The sequence below is a fragment of the Dermacentor albipictus genome, chromosome 10 (genome assembly GCF_038994185.2).
Source record: "Dermacentor albipictus isolate Rhodes 1998 colony chromosome 10, USDA_Dalb.pri_finalv2, whole genome shotgun sequence".
Lineage (NCBI taxonomy): Eukaryota > Metazoa > Arthropoda > Arachnida > Ixodida > Ixodidae > Dermacentor > Dermacentor albipictus.
Genome location: NC_091830.1, coordinates 42,427,126 through 42,443,532, shown reverse-complemented (window position 1 = coordinate 42,443,532; position 16,407 = coordinate 42,427,126). Strand labels below are relative to the sequence as shown.

The 16,407-nt window shown below is 47.6% G+C and overlaps 2 protein-coding genes across 2 annotated transcripts in view; both read left to right on the top strand.

Annotated features, from left to right (window-relative positions):
- Nucleotides 1-621: 621 nt before the first annotated feature.
- Nucleotides 622-7,568, top strand: LOC135907415 (endothelin-converting enzyme 1-like). The gene is made up of 3 exons (XM_065439101.1): nt 622-800; nt 2,762-3,035; nt 5,523-7,568. Exons 1-3 carry the CDS (start codon nt 627-629, stop codon nt 7,346-7,348), a joined length of 2,274 nt encoding a protein of 757 aa, XP_065295173.1. The 5' UTR covers nt 622-626; the 3' UTR covers nt 7,349-7,568.
- A 2,872-nt stretch (nt 7,569-10,440) lies between these two features.
- The window catches only part of LOC135907355 (uncharacterized), a 31,497-nt gene continuing 25,530 nt past the window's right edge, over nt 10,441-16,407 (top strand). Inside the window, exons 1-3 of the mRNA XM_065439041.1 lie at nt 10,441-10,759; nt 13,189-13,363; nt 15,270-15,516. Of these exons, the coding sequence (XP_065295113.1) occupies nt 10,577-10,759; nt 13,189-13,363; nt 15,270-15,516 (605 nt within the window). The 5' untranslated portion in view covers nt 10,441-10,576. The remainder of the gene's footprint in view (nt 10,760-13,188; nt 13,364-15,269; nt 15,517-16,407) is intronic.

Genomic DNA, 16,407 nt, shown 5'->3' with positions numbered 1-16,407 from the left:
GCAAGGTGTCTAGCAAAACCGTCGATTCATTGGAAGTCGAGCAAGTAGCAGGTTGCTTTCAATATAAGGCTGATACGTAAGCGGATCGTTTCCGACTGCCGAGGTGAAGCAACTGACTCAGGCCGTGCTTCTTTTTATTATGTTTTCTTTAGTTGTGCGTCATGGCGTACGTCACAGCGCGAATTTCAAATCTTAAAGGTCCATACGCCACGTGAAGGCGAAAAAAGAAACTAAACGCATGTACAGAATTCCTGGGTATGGTTACGCGGAAACTAAAACCCCAACCAGTTTTCCCGCTGTCTTTGTGGCTGCAAACGCTGTAGGTGTGAATACTATAAGGGGATCCAGTGAGTGGGTTGTTGTCTTTAATTTAATGAAGTGTGTCAGAAAGATGTACTTATGTGTACATGAGGAATTATGAACATCCTAATTATAAATGAGGTAACCATGTGAAATTAATGGCGAAGAGGGCCCGATGGCGTTGTCCCGTTCCGCTCTTAAATACGAAGCTTTAGCGTCCTCCAAGTTTTTTTTTTATATTCAGTAGAAACACACGCTCTTGTTGGACAATCCGCCGTAGTGGGCGAACCCCATTCGTGGTTTACGAGAAGAAGAAGCTCGTGAAGATGGATGGGCGCCCCTCTGAGCTTCAGCCCTCTATGCCAGGAAAAATGACGCCGGCTACCATTCCCCCAAGTTCGTCTCCGCGCGACGTCATTTGTCTAAGGAAGAGCTCGATGCCCCAAATTAGCATCGACTCTCCCTACTCCTATCCGAGCATCCAAGAGCGCATAACCGCCGTGAGTACGTACGTTATAACGCGCCTTATTTACAGAGCTGTCATGTGACGTCAAGGACGAAGCTTCTCACCGTGCTGGTCCTGTAACATGGCGGCTCGGTGTACGTCGGCACACCGTACATTCACAACGCCGGGTAACCCGCTTTACTGTGACAGATACGCAATCGGAATGCTGCTGGCGTCTGTGCCAGAACTACGGCAATATTACCTCGCGAGCCGCCAGCAGACGTAGTTTTTCGCCGTGCTGGTTCTCCAACCTATGTCTCCAAGATGGCGGCTATGACGTCGGTGCAGTTCACCTTATATAAAGTGCTAAACCAAATAAAGCAATATTAGTTATCATAAATATAGCTTGCAACCAGTGTTTATGTCGCTGCTGAGATGATAATTTTATGATATCTCCTACTATTACTTGTTTTGCGTTAGACAAAGATGTATGATCTCGAAACCACGCGAAATGTACTTAACGCCTTAGAGCGCAATAAATATTTTGGTATAATAGCTTTTCCACAGCCCGTTTCTGTTTCGCATCTAAGGAGTTATACGAGTCCCGGCATCAGAGGTAGAAGGTAGTCAGGTGGAAGCGGGTCACCGGGGACGTATACGTTCTGGTGACCAGTGAGGCTGGCTATCACCTAGCGTGCTGCTGCATCGGGCCTAACAACGAGTTACAGCGTTACAGGCGGCCAAGAAAGCAGGTTGGAGTGCAAAAAACGTCGTAATGCCCTGCTCTCACGTGATCAACTTTTGCCTCATGGCGTTGCGACTCATGCGCCTCCTGAGAAACGAAACCGACAGGCATTTGCAACGTCTCAAGACTTCTACTGTACTATATACACACCGTTCCATACATAGCAGTCGACGCGGAGCAGGCTGGAGAGATTCCGGAACGTGCGAAATGATATGGATGGAAAACTTTATTCGTCGGCAGAAGGTTGGGAGGTGGTGGGTTGTTGGTCGCACTACGTGGCCGGAAGCCCCTGGCTCTCGATGACCTCTTTGGCTCGCTTGACGGCCCGGAGTTGTACTGGCGGGTCGGAGTTAAGCAGTACGCCCCCCCCCCCCCTCCCCCGCTGCTCCGAAGTGAGGAGCTGACCCAGTTTCGGAGGAGGCGGGTCCTCCGGACATTTCCAAAGCATGATAACTTTTCTTGACCGAACTTCTTGCTTAGCTTCCACAGTGTTGACTGCTATGTATGCAACGGAGTATAATGAATTGGAAGAATGCAACATCATGCAATAATCTGTAAAGAGGGGCACGTCGAAGAAGTGAACAATTATGGGCCCATTAGATTGCTATCGGCATTTTACGGATTATTTATTAAGACTAGGTGTAATAAAATCAGGGGATTGCTTGAATTCAGTACATACGAACAGGCGCTTCACGAATTAATAGTCACCAGTGCACATATAAAGCACATGCAGCAGACATTACCAAGTCGTGACCGGTACATCACCACCATATTTGAGAAGAAAACAGTACAATCACTGCATTCTATCGGTACTAATATACGGGGCAAAAAGTTGATGGTTAACAAAGGAACGTGAGAAGTTAGACCGTGCAATGAGCGATGAAACGAACAATGTTAGGCATTCCATTAGGAGACCTCAAGACAGAAGTCTGGATTTCAGAGTAAACAGGTTTAACCGACATTTTGTTTGACATTAAGAGAACGAAGTTGTACAGGCTGTGTGATGCTTAGGGCAGGTAACCGATGGTTTATTATAGTTACAGAGTCGGTGCCAAGAGAACAGGCACGCTGGGGACGTCTGAGAGATAGGGAGTGTGTTGACGAAATTAGGAAATTCGCAGGCACGATGATGGAGTCAGCTGCAGGTGCAAATGAGTTTTTGGAAAATCGCCAGGCGAGGCCTTCGTCCAGCAGCAGATGCAAATAGGCTGCTGACTGTATAATGACCGTAATCGTGGTGACCATCAGCCCAATCATTTCTTCCACCACAGACTCCGCAGTTTTTCCCCTGGAAGCAGCATAGTCGCCGCCACGACCAACGGCTCAGGACGATCTGTATGCTGCTGCTGTCAGCAGCCACCGTGATTGTCCTTCTAGTGGTGTTCACCTTGCTGCTGACTGGGCCGCGCACGGGCCGGAGCACCAGGGAGCCCTGCTGGACGCTGTCGTGTCGCCGGTACGTGGACCTCCTCGAGGCTTCCATGGACACCACGCTTGACCCATGCCAAGACTTCCATGCGTTCGTCTGTTCTCGCTGGAAGCCCGGTGGGTGCGAGACGCCGTTATCCAATGAAATTCTGAGGTTATTAAGTGCCAAAACTACGACGTCATTATGGCCCACGCCTAAGTGGGGGATACCGGCTTAATTTTGACCAACTGGAGTTCTTTAGCGAGCCCATACTTCTTAATACAAGAACGCTCTTGCCTTTGGACCTCATCGAAATGCGGCTGCCACGTGGCTGGGATAATCGAATTTTCGACATCGAATTCAGGAGCGCAACTTCATAGCCACTAGGATACCGCCTTGGAACGATGCAGTGACGTAGAAAATGGTGTAGACTGTATCAGGGACGCAGCCACAGTTAGGTACGCAAATGTCCTATGCGTGCTGTAGCGGGTGTATGAGCACATTACGTATGAGCACGTAACGTTAAGGGATAAGAAAAGAGCAGATTGGGTGAGGGAACAAACGCGAGTTAATGACATCTTAGTTGAAATCAAGAAAAAGAAATGGGCATGGGCACGACATGTAATGAGGAGGGAAGATAACCGATGGTCATTAAGGGTTATGGACTGGATTCCAAGGGAAGGGAAGCGTAGCAGGGGACGGCAGAAAGTTAGGTGGGCGGATGAGATTAAGCAGTTTGCAGGGACGACATGGCCACAATTAGTACATGACCGGGGTTGTTGGAGAAGCATGGGAGAGGCCTTTGCCCTGCAGTGGGCGTAACCAGGCTGATGATGATGATGATGATGATGAGCACGTAGGGTACAGAAATGACGTAACTAAAATGCACAAGCTACTTTTATTCGCACCTTTAAAAGCTTACATGTATAACCTACGTTACAGCTAGTGGGCGTCTTGCGGTATAATTTTGCTATCGTGCTCCCTCCTTATTCGTAGTAGGCCCGTTTGTTTTTCAGAGGATTTCTGGAAAAGAAATTAACTCTTTTGGATCCCGCATGTCAGACGCGGGTGTGCCATAACCGAGCAAACGTGAAATTTGTGCAGAAAATTGCACGCTTGTAGGCCTTATAACTCCTGTTAAGTACTGGTTTGAGTTTAATGGGTTTTACCTTCCCAATGGTTGAGTGAGCTCTCTCAAACGCGTGCCACTCCCGCTCAGATCGACAAACCTACTGCCGTGTTATGTCTCTCTTAACGCCGAGCAGGAAACTAAATTTGGCTGCGATTACATCATGAGTGGTTCGACAACAGCGCCATATGTGCATGCGGCGCATGCCTAATCAATTTAAGGGTGTTTTTTTCCTCTACACAAGGATAACATTGTAAGACACGTGGGCTGTACAGTTGCGAAGACAGAAGTGATAATGCTATAGCATGTTTTCGTTACATTCGGCTTTTAGCAAGCGACTCCCTCTGACCAATCTTAACGCAGTTTCACGTGAAAAAACGTCAGGAATGAAACTCGGAATCGAATGATTCCCTCCGTTCCTTAAACCGATTGCACAGGGCAGTAGGTAGAAATAAATTGCCCGTGATGGCTATGATATTGCCACGTAATGTACCGTGCATGGATGAATGAAAAAGGTTACGAAAGAGCATGACTTCAAGCAGCTGCAGCCTCGCCAAGACAACCATCTCACAATGCCCCTCCTTGGGACATACCTGCACGTTGGCTATTGGGAAACAGGCCCTACATGGTTGTCGGACCTTGCAAGACATTGCTTTGTTTGTGGTAGCTATTATTCGGGTGCCATCGTCTGTAATATCCCTCATACGATTGTGCATTTCACAACTAGACAGAACAAGCAGGCTTATCGGAAGAAATAGCGCAAGCATTACAATGACCCTAGGTGGCATTAGTTTGCTATAGAACAAAATGCCCATTCGTAGAAAGGGTGGCGTATGAGTATATGCGATACGATAAAAAAAAATACGATACACTTCTACCGTATCTATGTAAACGCAGCTAATGGCTGTGATATCTGCTGTGCAGCATGAAGTTGCGGTTTTAATTATCGGCCATGGCAGCCGCACTTTTATGAGAACGAAAATGTGAAAACACTCGTGTATTAAGATTTAAGTATACGTGATAAGGAATCCCAGATTACAGTTGGGAAAAATAATTACTAACACGTTTTTCATAGACCATATGTTGCTACGCACTGTTAAACTTTGTGATCTTGATCTATGTTTTAAGTCATGAGAAAATAATTGCTGCCATATTTTAGAATGAATCATTCCCAAAACGTGAGAAATTAAAGCCGCGACGACTAGGATGTTTATTGCATCGCCCGATGTCCTTTTGTTCAGAGTAGTCGAAGTCATGGCGCATGAAGGGCTCTTTCAAAACAAAGCACGATGTTTGCGGACAAACGTTGCGTTTTCCGAGTAAACACAATTAATCGGCCAGCTCGAGACCATTCCGATGGCCCTACTAATTTTCATCTGGCCAAAGCAGGTCAATTGGATTATATTCACAATTTCATAGTTCGTTTGGGACGTTCAACCTCATGAAAGACAATAGCTAGCTCGCATCTGTAACAGAAATGCATTTCTTTTCACAGAGGCCGGAGGTCGTACCTTCTTGGAAGACGCGATGCTGGCCGTCCAAAACGTCGTCATAGAGCGCGCAACAGCCGCGGAAATACCCGCGAAAGACCAGAACCGCTCGCAGAAGGCCACCATGCTATACCAAAGCTGCCTCGCCAAGGGAGTGCACGGAACGGGTTCGTTTAAAGCCTTCCTGGACATAGTGATGGCTTCACCTTGGCCCGACATCAACACCAGCATCGACCCTCTTGGGGTGCTCCTAGACCTGTCATTCCAGTGGCGATGTCCGGTGTTTTTCTACGCCTTCTACGCGCAGCGCGCCTCTGACGAGCGCGAGCTCTCGTTCCTGGACTCGTCGGCGGGCTTAGACTTTCCCGCGCTTTTCACGGAACACCGGTCGCGGGGCGACCACGACCGCTACATCTGCGAACTGCAGGCCGCGCTCAACAACGGGGCAGATCAAACCGACGTCGAGAGAGACTCGCCCAACCGCACCAGGTGGTGCAGGGCTCTCGCTCGATTTCAACGCGACGCTTTTGGCGAACTGGAACCGCACAGCCGCCAGTCCCGGAGGACATCTTACACGAGCGTCTACGAGTTCGCCGCCGAAGCGACTCCGGATGTCTCCGGAGACCGCTGGATGCGCGTCATGGCTGCGCGTGCTCGACAAGGCGAACGCGTCCTGAGCACTACGCCGGTGGAAGTAGAAAAGCCGGCTTACTTGAAGGCCCTTACCAGGATCATCGGAGAGAAACCGAGGGAGGAGGTTCTGAGCTTCATCGGCCTGACGATCATCCAGGTCATCGGACGCTTCGCGAGCGCCGATCTGGCAACGATTGTACACAACGCAGCCACTGTCGCAGGCCGGAAGCGCCAGAGGACGTTCTGCTATCAGCTGGCAGACGCTGCCGTCCCAGCAGCTCTCAGCAATGCGTACCTGTTCGAGAAGCACCGCGTCAGTAAGGCGAGAGAAGTCGCCGGCGTCGTGGTGACTTCCAGCAAAGACCGGCTGAGGAGCGCGGGCTGGCTGACCCCGCGCTCGAGGGTCGAGGTCACCAAGAAGATTGCCGAAGCGCCGCTCGTCTTTGAAGGGATGCAACGAGAAGCGGAAGCTGTGGGCGAGGAGTTCCCTGTGATGAGCCCCTTTTTCCTAGAGAACTCGAAGAACCTGCCGAACGACGTCTGGGTTCGGTTCAGACGGCGGCCACACACCGGTGAAGTAGGCCGGACCGATGTCGAACGGAGCGGATCTCCTTGGCGTCAGGTCGGCTCCCAGCACGGGCCTTTCCGACTGGTCGTTCCCGACGTGTACATGTCGGAACGGGTGTTTCCCGACGCCGCTTACGAGAGCATCAACTACGGAACCGTGGGGTCCCTCGTAGCTCGGCAGGTGACGTCGGCTTTGGACCTGGCGGGCCAAAAGGTGGACAGCGATATGCTTACTCGCACAGAGAGGAGCGCACAGGAAAGGACTATCGAGTGTCTGGTCGGTGAGTTTGAGCGCCGCTACAACGCCACGAGGTTGATGTCGGAGGCGGATAAGTCTGCGCTCTACGTTGCGTGGGCGAGCCTCGCGCCTCTTATGGACGCGCAGCTTTCCAGTATTGGACTTCCGGAGTTCAGCACGAGCTTGAAGCTGTACTCGCCTGAGCAGCTGCTCTTCATTGCGCTCTGCTTTATCGGGTGTAGTAGGGAGTCGGACAGTGAAGTCAGTGCTACGGGTTTTAGCGCGGCTTCGTGGTGCAATTTCCCGTTAAGCCTCTTCAAGCCGTTCGCAGACAGCTTTGAATGTCCAGCGGAAAGTCCTATGCGCTCGGTGCATTCATGCGAAGAACAGTAAGTTTTCCCGTTTTTCGAGCACTCAATATAAACTAACTGTATACCCGAGCCTCCAATATGTTCAGAATGACAGTAAATCCGCGAAAGCGTGAACCAGCCTTAGTGCATCAGGCACCCGAACATTGGTAGTTGCGCTCTTTTGGTCCATGAGAATGAGTGCCTGGCAAGGCAAGAGTATGTTTATAGTATTATTTTGTTGAATAAAGAGGTATGCTTATTTACTTTTGCGCCAGGGTTGCATTAGTCTGTGCAGCAACTCCTGCTAACGCCGGTAATATTGAACGACATAGGTGTCGACCTGACATAAATACAAATTGTTTTGCTGCGTCTTGAGAACTGAAGTCGACTTATACTGAATTTTCACATTCAGTGCGTGTATTTGTTCTCCTGTGAGGGACATCGGGGATCTATCTGAAAAATGACCAATGTACGTGAAGTTACGCAATAATAATGATTTATAAGCGACCTACCGAATTTTTCCGTGTCGTACCTATAGCTACCACTTTCTGAGGAATATGGCGAAAAAGCACATTGCATTACAGACAAGGCTGGAACACCCAAAACACGAACCGTAGAAGAAGAACATGAATATGTTTATTAGTACTTCCTTTGAAACGGGGCGGAGAGTAATAGTCACTTAGCCTGCTTCATTTATTCAGTCTTTACTACATATATCGCCATATAGCGTTTTGCCTACCTCATCTCGACCTTAACTTTAGGACTTGAAACCTCTAACTATACTTTACCATTACGTACGCTTGCAATGACTCCGGTTTTATCAATGTCGCCCCTGATTTTTATCCTCCTATATTCTAATCATTTCATGCTTATCTCGACTTCTGACAAGTTAACCCTCCAATTTTCTTTGAATCCCTATGCTCCTGGAAGGTGGACACTCTCTACGGGTCTCGCTGTGTGAACATCTTGGCACTCCATTACGATGCGACGACTAAGTTGTTTGCGGGCTTTCCAGCACACACACATGCCTCATCTTGCAGCGCATGTTTGCGCCGGTATGTTTTCGTTCTAGGCAGTAAGTTCGGACCTCATATAGCTATGCACTGCACTTTGCGTTATCGTGCAGACTTCATCTCCCGATTTTCCTCTTGCAACTTTTTGTAAATGTCCATAATCTTTCGTTTCCATACGTTTCATCCAATTTGCCGCCTCAGTTTCTCTCAATCAATTTTTTTTTATTTTCGGTTGTCTACACTTTAAGTTACCCTGTCATTGGTTGCCAACTTTCTTCTGTTGACGTATTCCTCCATTCTGTGACCACGCTTTAGAGGTAGAAACATGTGCGCACTTCAGCCAGCCATTTTTAATCCATGTTACTGAGTTCTTCAAAACAAATTTTGCTCTAAGCTTCTTTGACTTCAAAAGAAGCTCAACTCATATCAGCTTGCACTACCTATTTTGCGATTTTGCCGTGAGGCCCAAAACCAGTCGCCTCACCGACCTTAGTTTAGTCTCCAACTCCGACAAGCTTTATAGTTTAAAGTACAGAATTTCATTTGTGAACGTCAGTGCTGGCGCCAATACCCTTTTGCAAATTTCTCGCACCATCTCGGATTTACTGTAGTCCCAGAGTGCTCTATAGTATGTTTCTTTATTGCTGCATTCCGCTTCCCCTTTATTTGCAGGTTATCTTGATAGGTGGTTGAGTAAGTCTTTCTTTCATTAATGTGTGCGTCCAGGCATAGATATTGTTCACAGCGGGGATGACGTCCTGTTAAATTGGTACCGCGTCATTACTCGTCTCTTCATTAAATGTCAATTCCCGATTTCTCTGTGCTAAAGTTAAGTCATACATTTGTCGCTGTATATCCACTTCGCAAGTTCCCGTGAATTTCGTGAATTCTCCGTTAGTGGCACAATTTCGTCCGTATACACCAGCCCAGAGATCTTCTGCGGCCATTTTTCCTCATTACGCGTGTAAGATAAATAAAACCTTAATTCTCTGCCTTCCAGACGTATTTCTATGCCCTTAAACATAAAGAGTGTACAACAATGCGAGAAAAGGACATACTTATTTCAGTGCTTGGTGAATTTACACCACGTCATTACATTTGCGGCCTTCCCATTCAATTTGTACTTGGTTATCTCTACATTTTTCGCTCAAGAGCATCACGAAATCGTTATCTATGCCTTCGTGCTTGAGAATATCACATAAAAATTCCCTGCCTACGCCGTCGTAAGTTCGCTTAATATCTAGAAATGCCATCTGTAGAGGTCTGTTCTGAGATGTTGAAATATCTATGCATTGCGTTAATACACATATATTGCAAAGTACCTAGTAGAAAGAAGGAACAAAGTTGGTAGTGCCATTTTGTGTCGCTTTCTTTAACCATAAAGCACTAGAAACGCTTTATGGGTAAACTCCCAGTCTTTTCCCTTTCTTCCGTGTCTCTCTCTTTCAACACTGTTCTCCCGAGGTGTGCCAAGCACCGCGTAGTCTGTATGCCGACGCAGCCATGATGCAGCTACATCTTACGATGCTTCGTTTGTTTTAAAAAAGTTTAAATTTGCAGCAAGGCTTGAAAAAAATTTCCGCTACGCAAATAAGCACCGCATTATCTGGTCGTCAGCAACGGTCAGATTTTGGATGTCTTTCTTTATGTGTGGGAAGTGGTACATGGTGTCATTGTACTCACTGCTAAGAACTCACTGGACATATTTGTTTTTGTATCAGCGTGGATTCAGAGGTCAGTGAAAAGGAAACACTTGCTCAAAATTTTGGTACTAATTGCTGCTTTCTGCATACAAGCACAAGAATGATGAATTCTAAGGTTTCACGTGACAAAATCACGATAATGTTATTAGGCACGTCATAGAGGTGAACCCCGGATTAATTTTACGACCTGCGGTTCTCAAGCGTGCACGAAATTTGCACGAAGCGCGCTTGTGTGTCTTTAGGAAAGCACCCCATTGGCAGGACTATACTGAGCTTTCAACAACGCAAGACAATCGCACACCACGAAAGTGCACTTTTTTTTTTTAGCTGCCAACTTTTCTCACGCGGCCCGAATCAACAAATCTCTGCCAAGCCCAGTGTCAAAGTAAAGTTTACGGCTCACCCCGACCGAAACTCGGCTTTGCACGCATGCGCGGAAGCGTCGCTACTTGCCCTAGTCTTCATTACGCATCAAACTGAGCCGGATGCTGGTCTGAGGCACATGCCGGCGCTTCGTGGGCTTCGTGCTCGAAGCACAGGAGCATAACTGGAAGCATGCAGGGTGCTGAAGAGCTCGGGAAAGCTAAGCGCACCCGGAAGCGGTCTACCTCAGCCGGTGAGCCACCGAAGAAGAGCGTGAAAGGAAGCGATGATCATGTGCCGTGTGCCGGTGAGGACAGCCAGGCAGCAGCAGCAAAGTTGAACTCTTGGTTTGGGACTTTGCGAGCTCGCCTAAAGGTGAGGGCTGTGGCCGCAGAAGTAAGCGTTGTCATTTTGCAGTTGGAGTAACAAAGGGAGGCTTTAAGGCTTATTTTTTTTTTGTCTCCTATGTTAGCGCTGCGGACCTATGGCAACAGAATGTGTTCTCTTTACTCTGTCACCGTGTGTTGTGCTCATGTATTCAAGGCACATGGTTCATAGAAAGATAGACAATTTAGGGCATTAGAAGTGGTCTAAAACAGAAGCATCCGCTTATATGCAACGTTTGAACGAGGGGACTTACCTTGGTACCTGCCACAGTGGCGTAGCGGCTGAGGCGTAGCGCTGCTATGCCCGAGGGCGCGGGATCGAATCCTGGCCGCGGCGGCTGCGTTTTGATTGGGGCGAAATGCAAGAGAGCCCTTGAAACGTTCATTGGATGCAAGCTAAAGAACCTCAGGTGCTAAAAATTAGAATTCATGTAATATGGCGTGCCTCATAATCATATCGTGGTTTCGACCCATAACATCATGGAATTACCTTATCGTCGTCAGTGCAAACATGCGGGCTTCAGGCTTGCTGGTGCCCTGTCATGTTCAGTTATACTTTCATTGAAGTTCTGCTGTGTTGCATGGTATGTTGATTACTAGCGCTCTTATTGCTGATTGTGTGCTTGTGCTTTTTCGGACCTTGTTATTTAAACCAGGTTCGGATACGCTTGATTTTATTACATCCTTCTGAACCACTGACGAGCAGCTGAAGCCGGTGATGACGATGGTGAAGCACCCCCAGCGTTGTCACCTGCCATGGGCCAAGTGCCACGAACTCTTCTGCACATAGTTCCGCCATGCGGGGGCTCTACCGTAGATGCATTTCTGGAATGACGCGTCGCTCTCAGTTCAAGGCCACAGCAGTCGAACAGCTCCAGCACCTAATGCATCATAATCGCACATCGCACGGGCGAACCGGTGCAGCGCCTCACGTGAAAGGACTCGCTGGTGGTGCTGGTAGCGCTTCCAACCTTTTACGATGGATACGATGAAAGAAGTGGATGGCAACGTAAAAAGAAATGTGCAAGACCTGTATTGCGGATTTCTGGTGGCGCTTCAGGGTTGTGAGCATGGTGAACTTGAGTAATTTTCAATGATATTAAATGGCATTAAACAAAGAACACGCACGAGATCTCCGCACTACATAGGCTGTAGCGGCTATTATGATAGCAACCATAGTTTCATCACTGCTACCGTTTACGTCTCGAAAATCGAGTACGAATTTTTGACGTTTTCATAGGCTTTCATTGCTGAATACTTAACCGCTCTGGCCACAAAATTCTAAATTTCCACAGCATGATCACTGAATTCGTGATCATGCTGTGGAAATGTGTCTCGTGTAAATTGTCTTCTAGAACACGTCCGTCATCTGCCTTTTTCAGTAATCAAACTGCACTTTTAATTATTCATGAAAAGCCCTCTCATTTCATTGAAAACACGCTAGCTTCGTGCCACGGCCACTTGGGGCGCTAGTTGGTACGTGACCAGAAAAGATGGATGTGGTCACAAACCGTTTTTCATTTTGGAATCTCTGCTACTAGTGCTGAATTTGTAGTAGGCGCCGGCCCTCTAGTTTGGTTTTGCCGTCTCGTCTGTATTGTGCCGTACAATGTCCAGAAAAACTTAAACGAGCTCAAAGATTTAGGTTTCAACGTGTTATGAGCGGCTGGCATGAGTTACTGATTCGCGCTACCCCTGAAGCACCAAGGTGTTATTCCCGTAGGCTTACCTAAGCGTAGAAAATGATCAGCAGAAGATGAGAACAATCTGACTGCAGGTAGGTCTCGGAGAGATAGAACTTTAAATGGACAAGAAATGGCAGTACCATATTACTTTGGACATGCGGATCATCCTTCGAAAGGTGTACTGTTATGCGTATAGCGAAAAAACGTCGATTACTGAAGCCGGGAACGGAGGCCATAGCTTATCTTTCTTTTAAATTTCGCGCCAATGCCTCGGTGCGACGTCACTGATCTAAGGTCGCTTTGGAGGCTTCAGTCGGCGATTCGAGAGCGTACGGGCAACTGTGTAGGATACTTAAGTTAGAAGGTGCACGTCACCGAAAAATTAAGTTTGGCTAAAGTTTCGATTTCGAAGCAGTACATCTCTTGAGAATATAGTCCCGACGGATATGTCCACAGAGGAAAAAAACGAGAGTGGGCGTGGCTTAGTGCGTATTTGGCTGATTCACGAGTGCAAAATGAAGTCCGTCCATCTATAAATGCTGGGCGATGATGGCGACTGTGGTATTTTATAGTCCTAAATAGCCACGCGGTGAAAATTGTCCAGCCGCACCAGGCCGCGCAACATAGGGGCGCATCGCAACTACGCCTCGAGGAAGATGGCGGACGCAGCCAGTGTTGGCAGATAACAATATATTTTCACTATCCCCTATTGAAATAGCAAACCATGTTTTAGGAGGAGCTGCCACAGGAGGGTGCTGGTGGCCTTGGAAATCAAGGCTATGCCAATCGCAGCGCGTCCGCACGCAAGAGAAGTGCCACGACGACCCTTGGTCGTCGCAGAAATAACTCTTGGCCGAGCTCAAGCATCATCGAGACTGATAACGAAGGGGATTATGCAAGCACTCATGGTAAGTGACATAATGTTTCAGAGTGTGAGAACCTTAGCTTTATAAGCGGGTGGCTGTTATCACTTTCATCTTTGAGTGACTGATTGCCGACGGACTGGTGAAAAAAAAGGGCGTCGGCGTTACAAAGCCTAACTTTAGCGATTGCGCTGCTTGGTTGGCAAAAGCATTACGGCATCAAAAGAAGGTTGTTTGGCCTTTTGAAACCAATTTAAGAATAACAAAGCACCCCCTCAAAGAAAAAAAAGATAATAAACCTCCTTACGGTTAAGAGAAACCAACATTGCAGCCTCCCTCTAACCCCCCTCCCCCCAGAAAATAAAGGAATGAAGGTATTTTCTTGCATATTCTATCAGACCTTTTCTGTTTATTTCTGCGCGTAGTGTATGAGCATCAAAGACGACCAAGATTTAGGCGTTAGGGTAATTTCTGGTGCCATCCTGATTATAACCAGATTCCCTAAACTGTATGGCTGTGGCAGCAAGGTCAGCTTACCTACATGTGCCGCGTTTACGCATAATTTTTATAGCAATGTTCGCTCTCTATGCCGTTGAGAAAACGCTTCTGTTAGGCCGTTTGATGAGAAAGTCAACTGATGGTGTGGCAGTTGAGTTGTCAAATGCAGAACGGGAATTGTTGGGGGCTTAGTGGCAGTCTGAGAAAGGCGCCGAATAATATAGTAAACCCTCGTTATAAGGAAATCGTTGGTATAGGAAATGGACTTCGCAGTAAGAGGTACTTCTTTGAAAGCATAGATGCTTTGAATTAGCCAAAGTAACGCTGGTTGCGCACTCCAACAGTGCAGGAGCTCGTAAAACTCGCGTTGAAACAACTCGGCTCTTGATACTGGCGACATCCCAGTGGAGAAATTCTACTGCTTTCTCGTCTGTTTGCTTTTGCCACGCCAAACAGCTAGGCGCAGGGAGCTGCCGCCACCTGGAGCAAGCGTCTTTTTAGCGTTGTTTTCTTTCCTATGTTCTTACAAAAAAAAATGGCTGTGGCTTAGCTAAGGTTAAGCCCAGGATGCGAAGCATACTAGCCTTTATTTTAGTTGTTGAACCACTGTTTAGCCTGGTGAACTGCTGTTGCTTGGCTATATTTGGTTCGGCTAGACGAAGAAACAACTGATGCGTTACTCTGCTTCGCCTTCAAGAGTGGAACGCGACAGCATTCCCGTCGACCCGCCAGCGACTACGCGCCCCGCATTGGACGCGGTGAGCGTCGAGCAACGCAGCGTTTGGCGCGGCAACGAAATGTGCGCCTGAGCAAGCGACGCACGCCTGAGCCTTAGAAACAGCTCGTTTCTAAGGCAACACCGCATTCACTAGAGGCGCTTTTGTACCGATTTGAAGCATCGTACTCGTGGCTTCAATAAAGAAAAAAAAAAGTACTCGTGGCTCAGTGGTAGCGTCTCCGTCTCACACTCCGGAGACCCTGGTTCGATTCCCACCCAGCCCATCTTGCGAGAGTTGAGCGACGCCGCGAGCGACGGCGCGAGTTGGAGCCCCGTTTCTCCTCTGTCGTGACGTCACGGTGTCACGTGGTATGGCATGGGGTCAAAGGTCATTGAAGGCGACACCGCCGCGCCCGAGGAGCTGGGTTGAGCTCTCATAATATGCTTCGCATAAAAAAATAATAACGCCCTTAAAAACCATCGTGCGTGTGTAGCGGCGAACAGTTTCGTACAAACTTTCTTCCACTTCGCACATCGTAGTAACCATAGTCCGGCGCCATTGCACTTAGAGCAATACGGTTTAAAATGTGTGCACTGCAGTCTAGGACTGCGAAATATTTCAAAAAAAAAAGGCGATGCCTCAAATAAATCGACTCTGTTAGATTGAGGAGCTGCTGTACTTATTTTCGAGCGACTGATTCGTTCTTGTAGTTGATTGATAATTCTTTTTTTCAGCTGACACACGAAGGTCGTTTGAGGAGCAAACAGTGGCTGATGGCCCCGCAAGGCGACCCACTGTTATTAAGTTTGCAAGGCGTGCACCCAAAAGCGGAGGTCAATGTACGCGCCAATCTTCCGTCCACGACAATGCTGGTAGGGTGGTCAGAACTCCCTCTTCCGAAGCCACATCGAAGGCGCAGGTTCCGGTGCAAGAAGCCACCAGACCCACTTCCGTTGAACAAGATTGTCCTGTGTTCAAAAGGTACACGCTTTGCTCAACGAATTCTTTCAATCCGCCTGTGCAACAAGCAATGTTAAATAAAGTTAAAAAAAGTTCATTTCACAGTGAATGCAGTCACTTAAATAAGCCTTTTACTCCGACAAGAGCTACGCGTTCGTCGTCTTAAATCGCGTTATCAGGGCTAAGTCAACTGGCCTGCCTTCTGGACGTTGAGTACATGTCGACCGCCCGCCGAGTACGAAGAAGCCGTACATGGCTTTTTCGTGCCTTTGATGTAGTTCTGCTATATGTTAGTGCATGGAAAGTTCCCGAATATTAAAAGATTGGTTATTCGCCTACTTTAGGACACAGTGTAAGTCTCCTTTGTGAGGTGAGCATTAGCTGGTACCGAGCTGACATTTTCGAAATCAATGACGTAGCGTGGATCTCGACGTCACTTAAACATAACGTGTCGTCGCCATGATTATTTTGTATTCGCACTGTTTGTGACTCGCTAGTTTTCCTGTCGCGGTAATGCTAGACTGTTCGGCACTCATTAAGTGTAGTCTACTGATCCGCTTAACTAGTTCTCGTTTAGTGTGTTTAGTTCTCTTATACATGTCGTCGTGAACATCTTTTTCTTGAAAGTTAGGCGGATCCGACGCAGATGTTGGAATTTTAGCGGCACGTAAAAAAACACAGACAAAAAAAAACAGGTGGTCAATGTAATCGGAGTCCCTCACTGCGGCTTGCTCCATAATCAAATTGAGGTTTCGGCACATAAGACCCCATAATCTAATTTTCTAATCTAAGTAAAAGGAAGTGTTGCTCAAGCGGTGTGTATTGATCCTACGCTACTAACGGTGATGCGCGCAACTGTTTTTAGCGTCATTCTGTATGCTCAGCCTGAAATCTCGTGCAATGGCTTTTGTT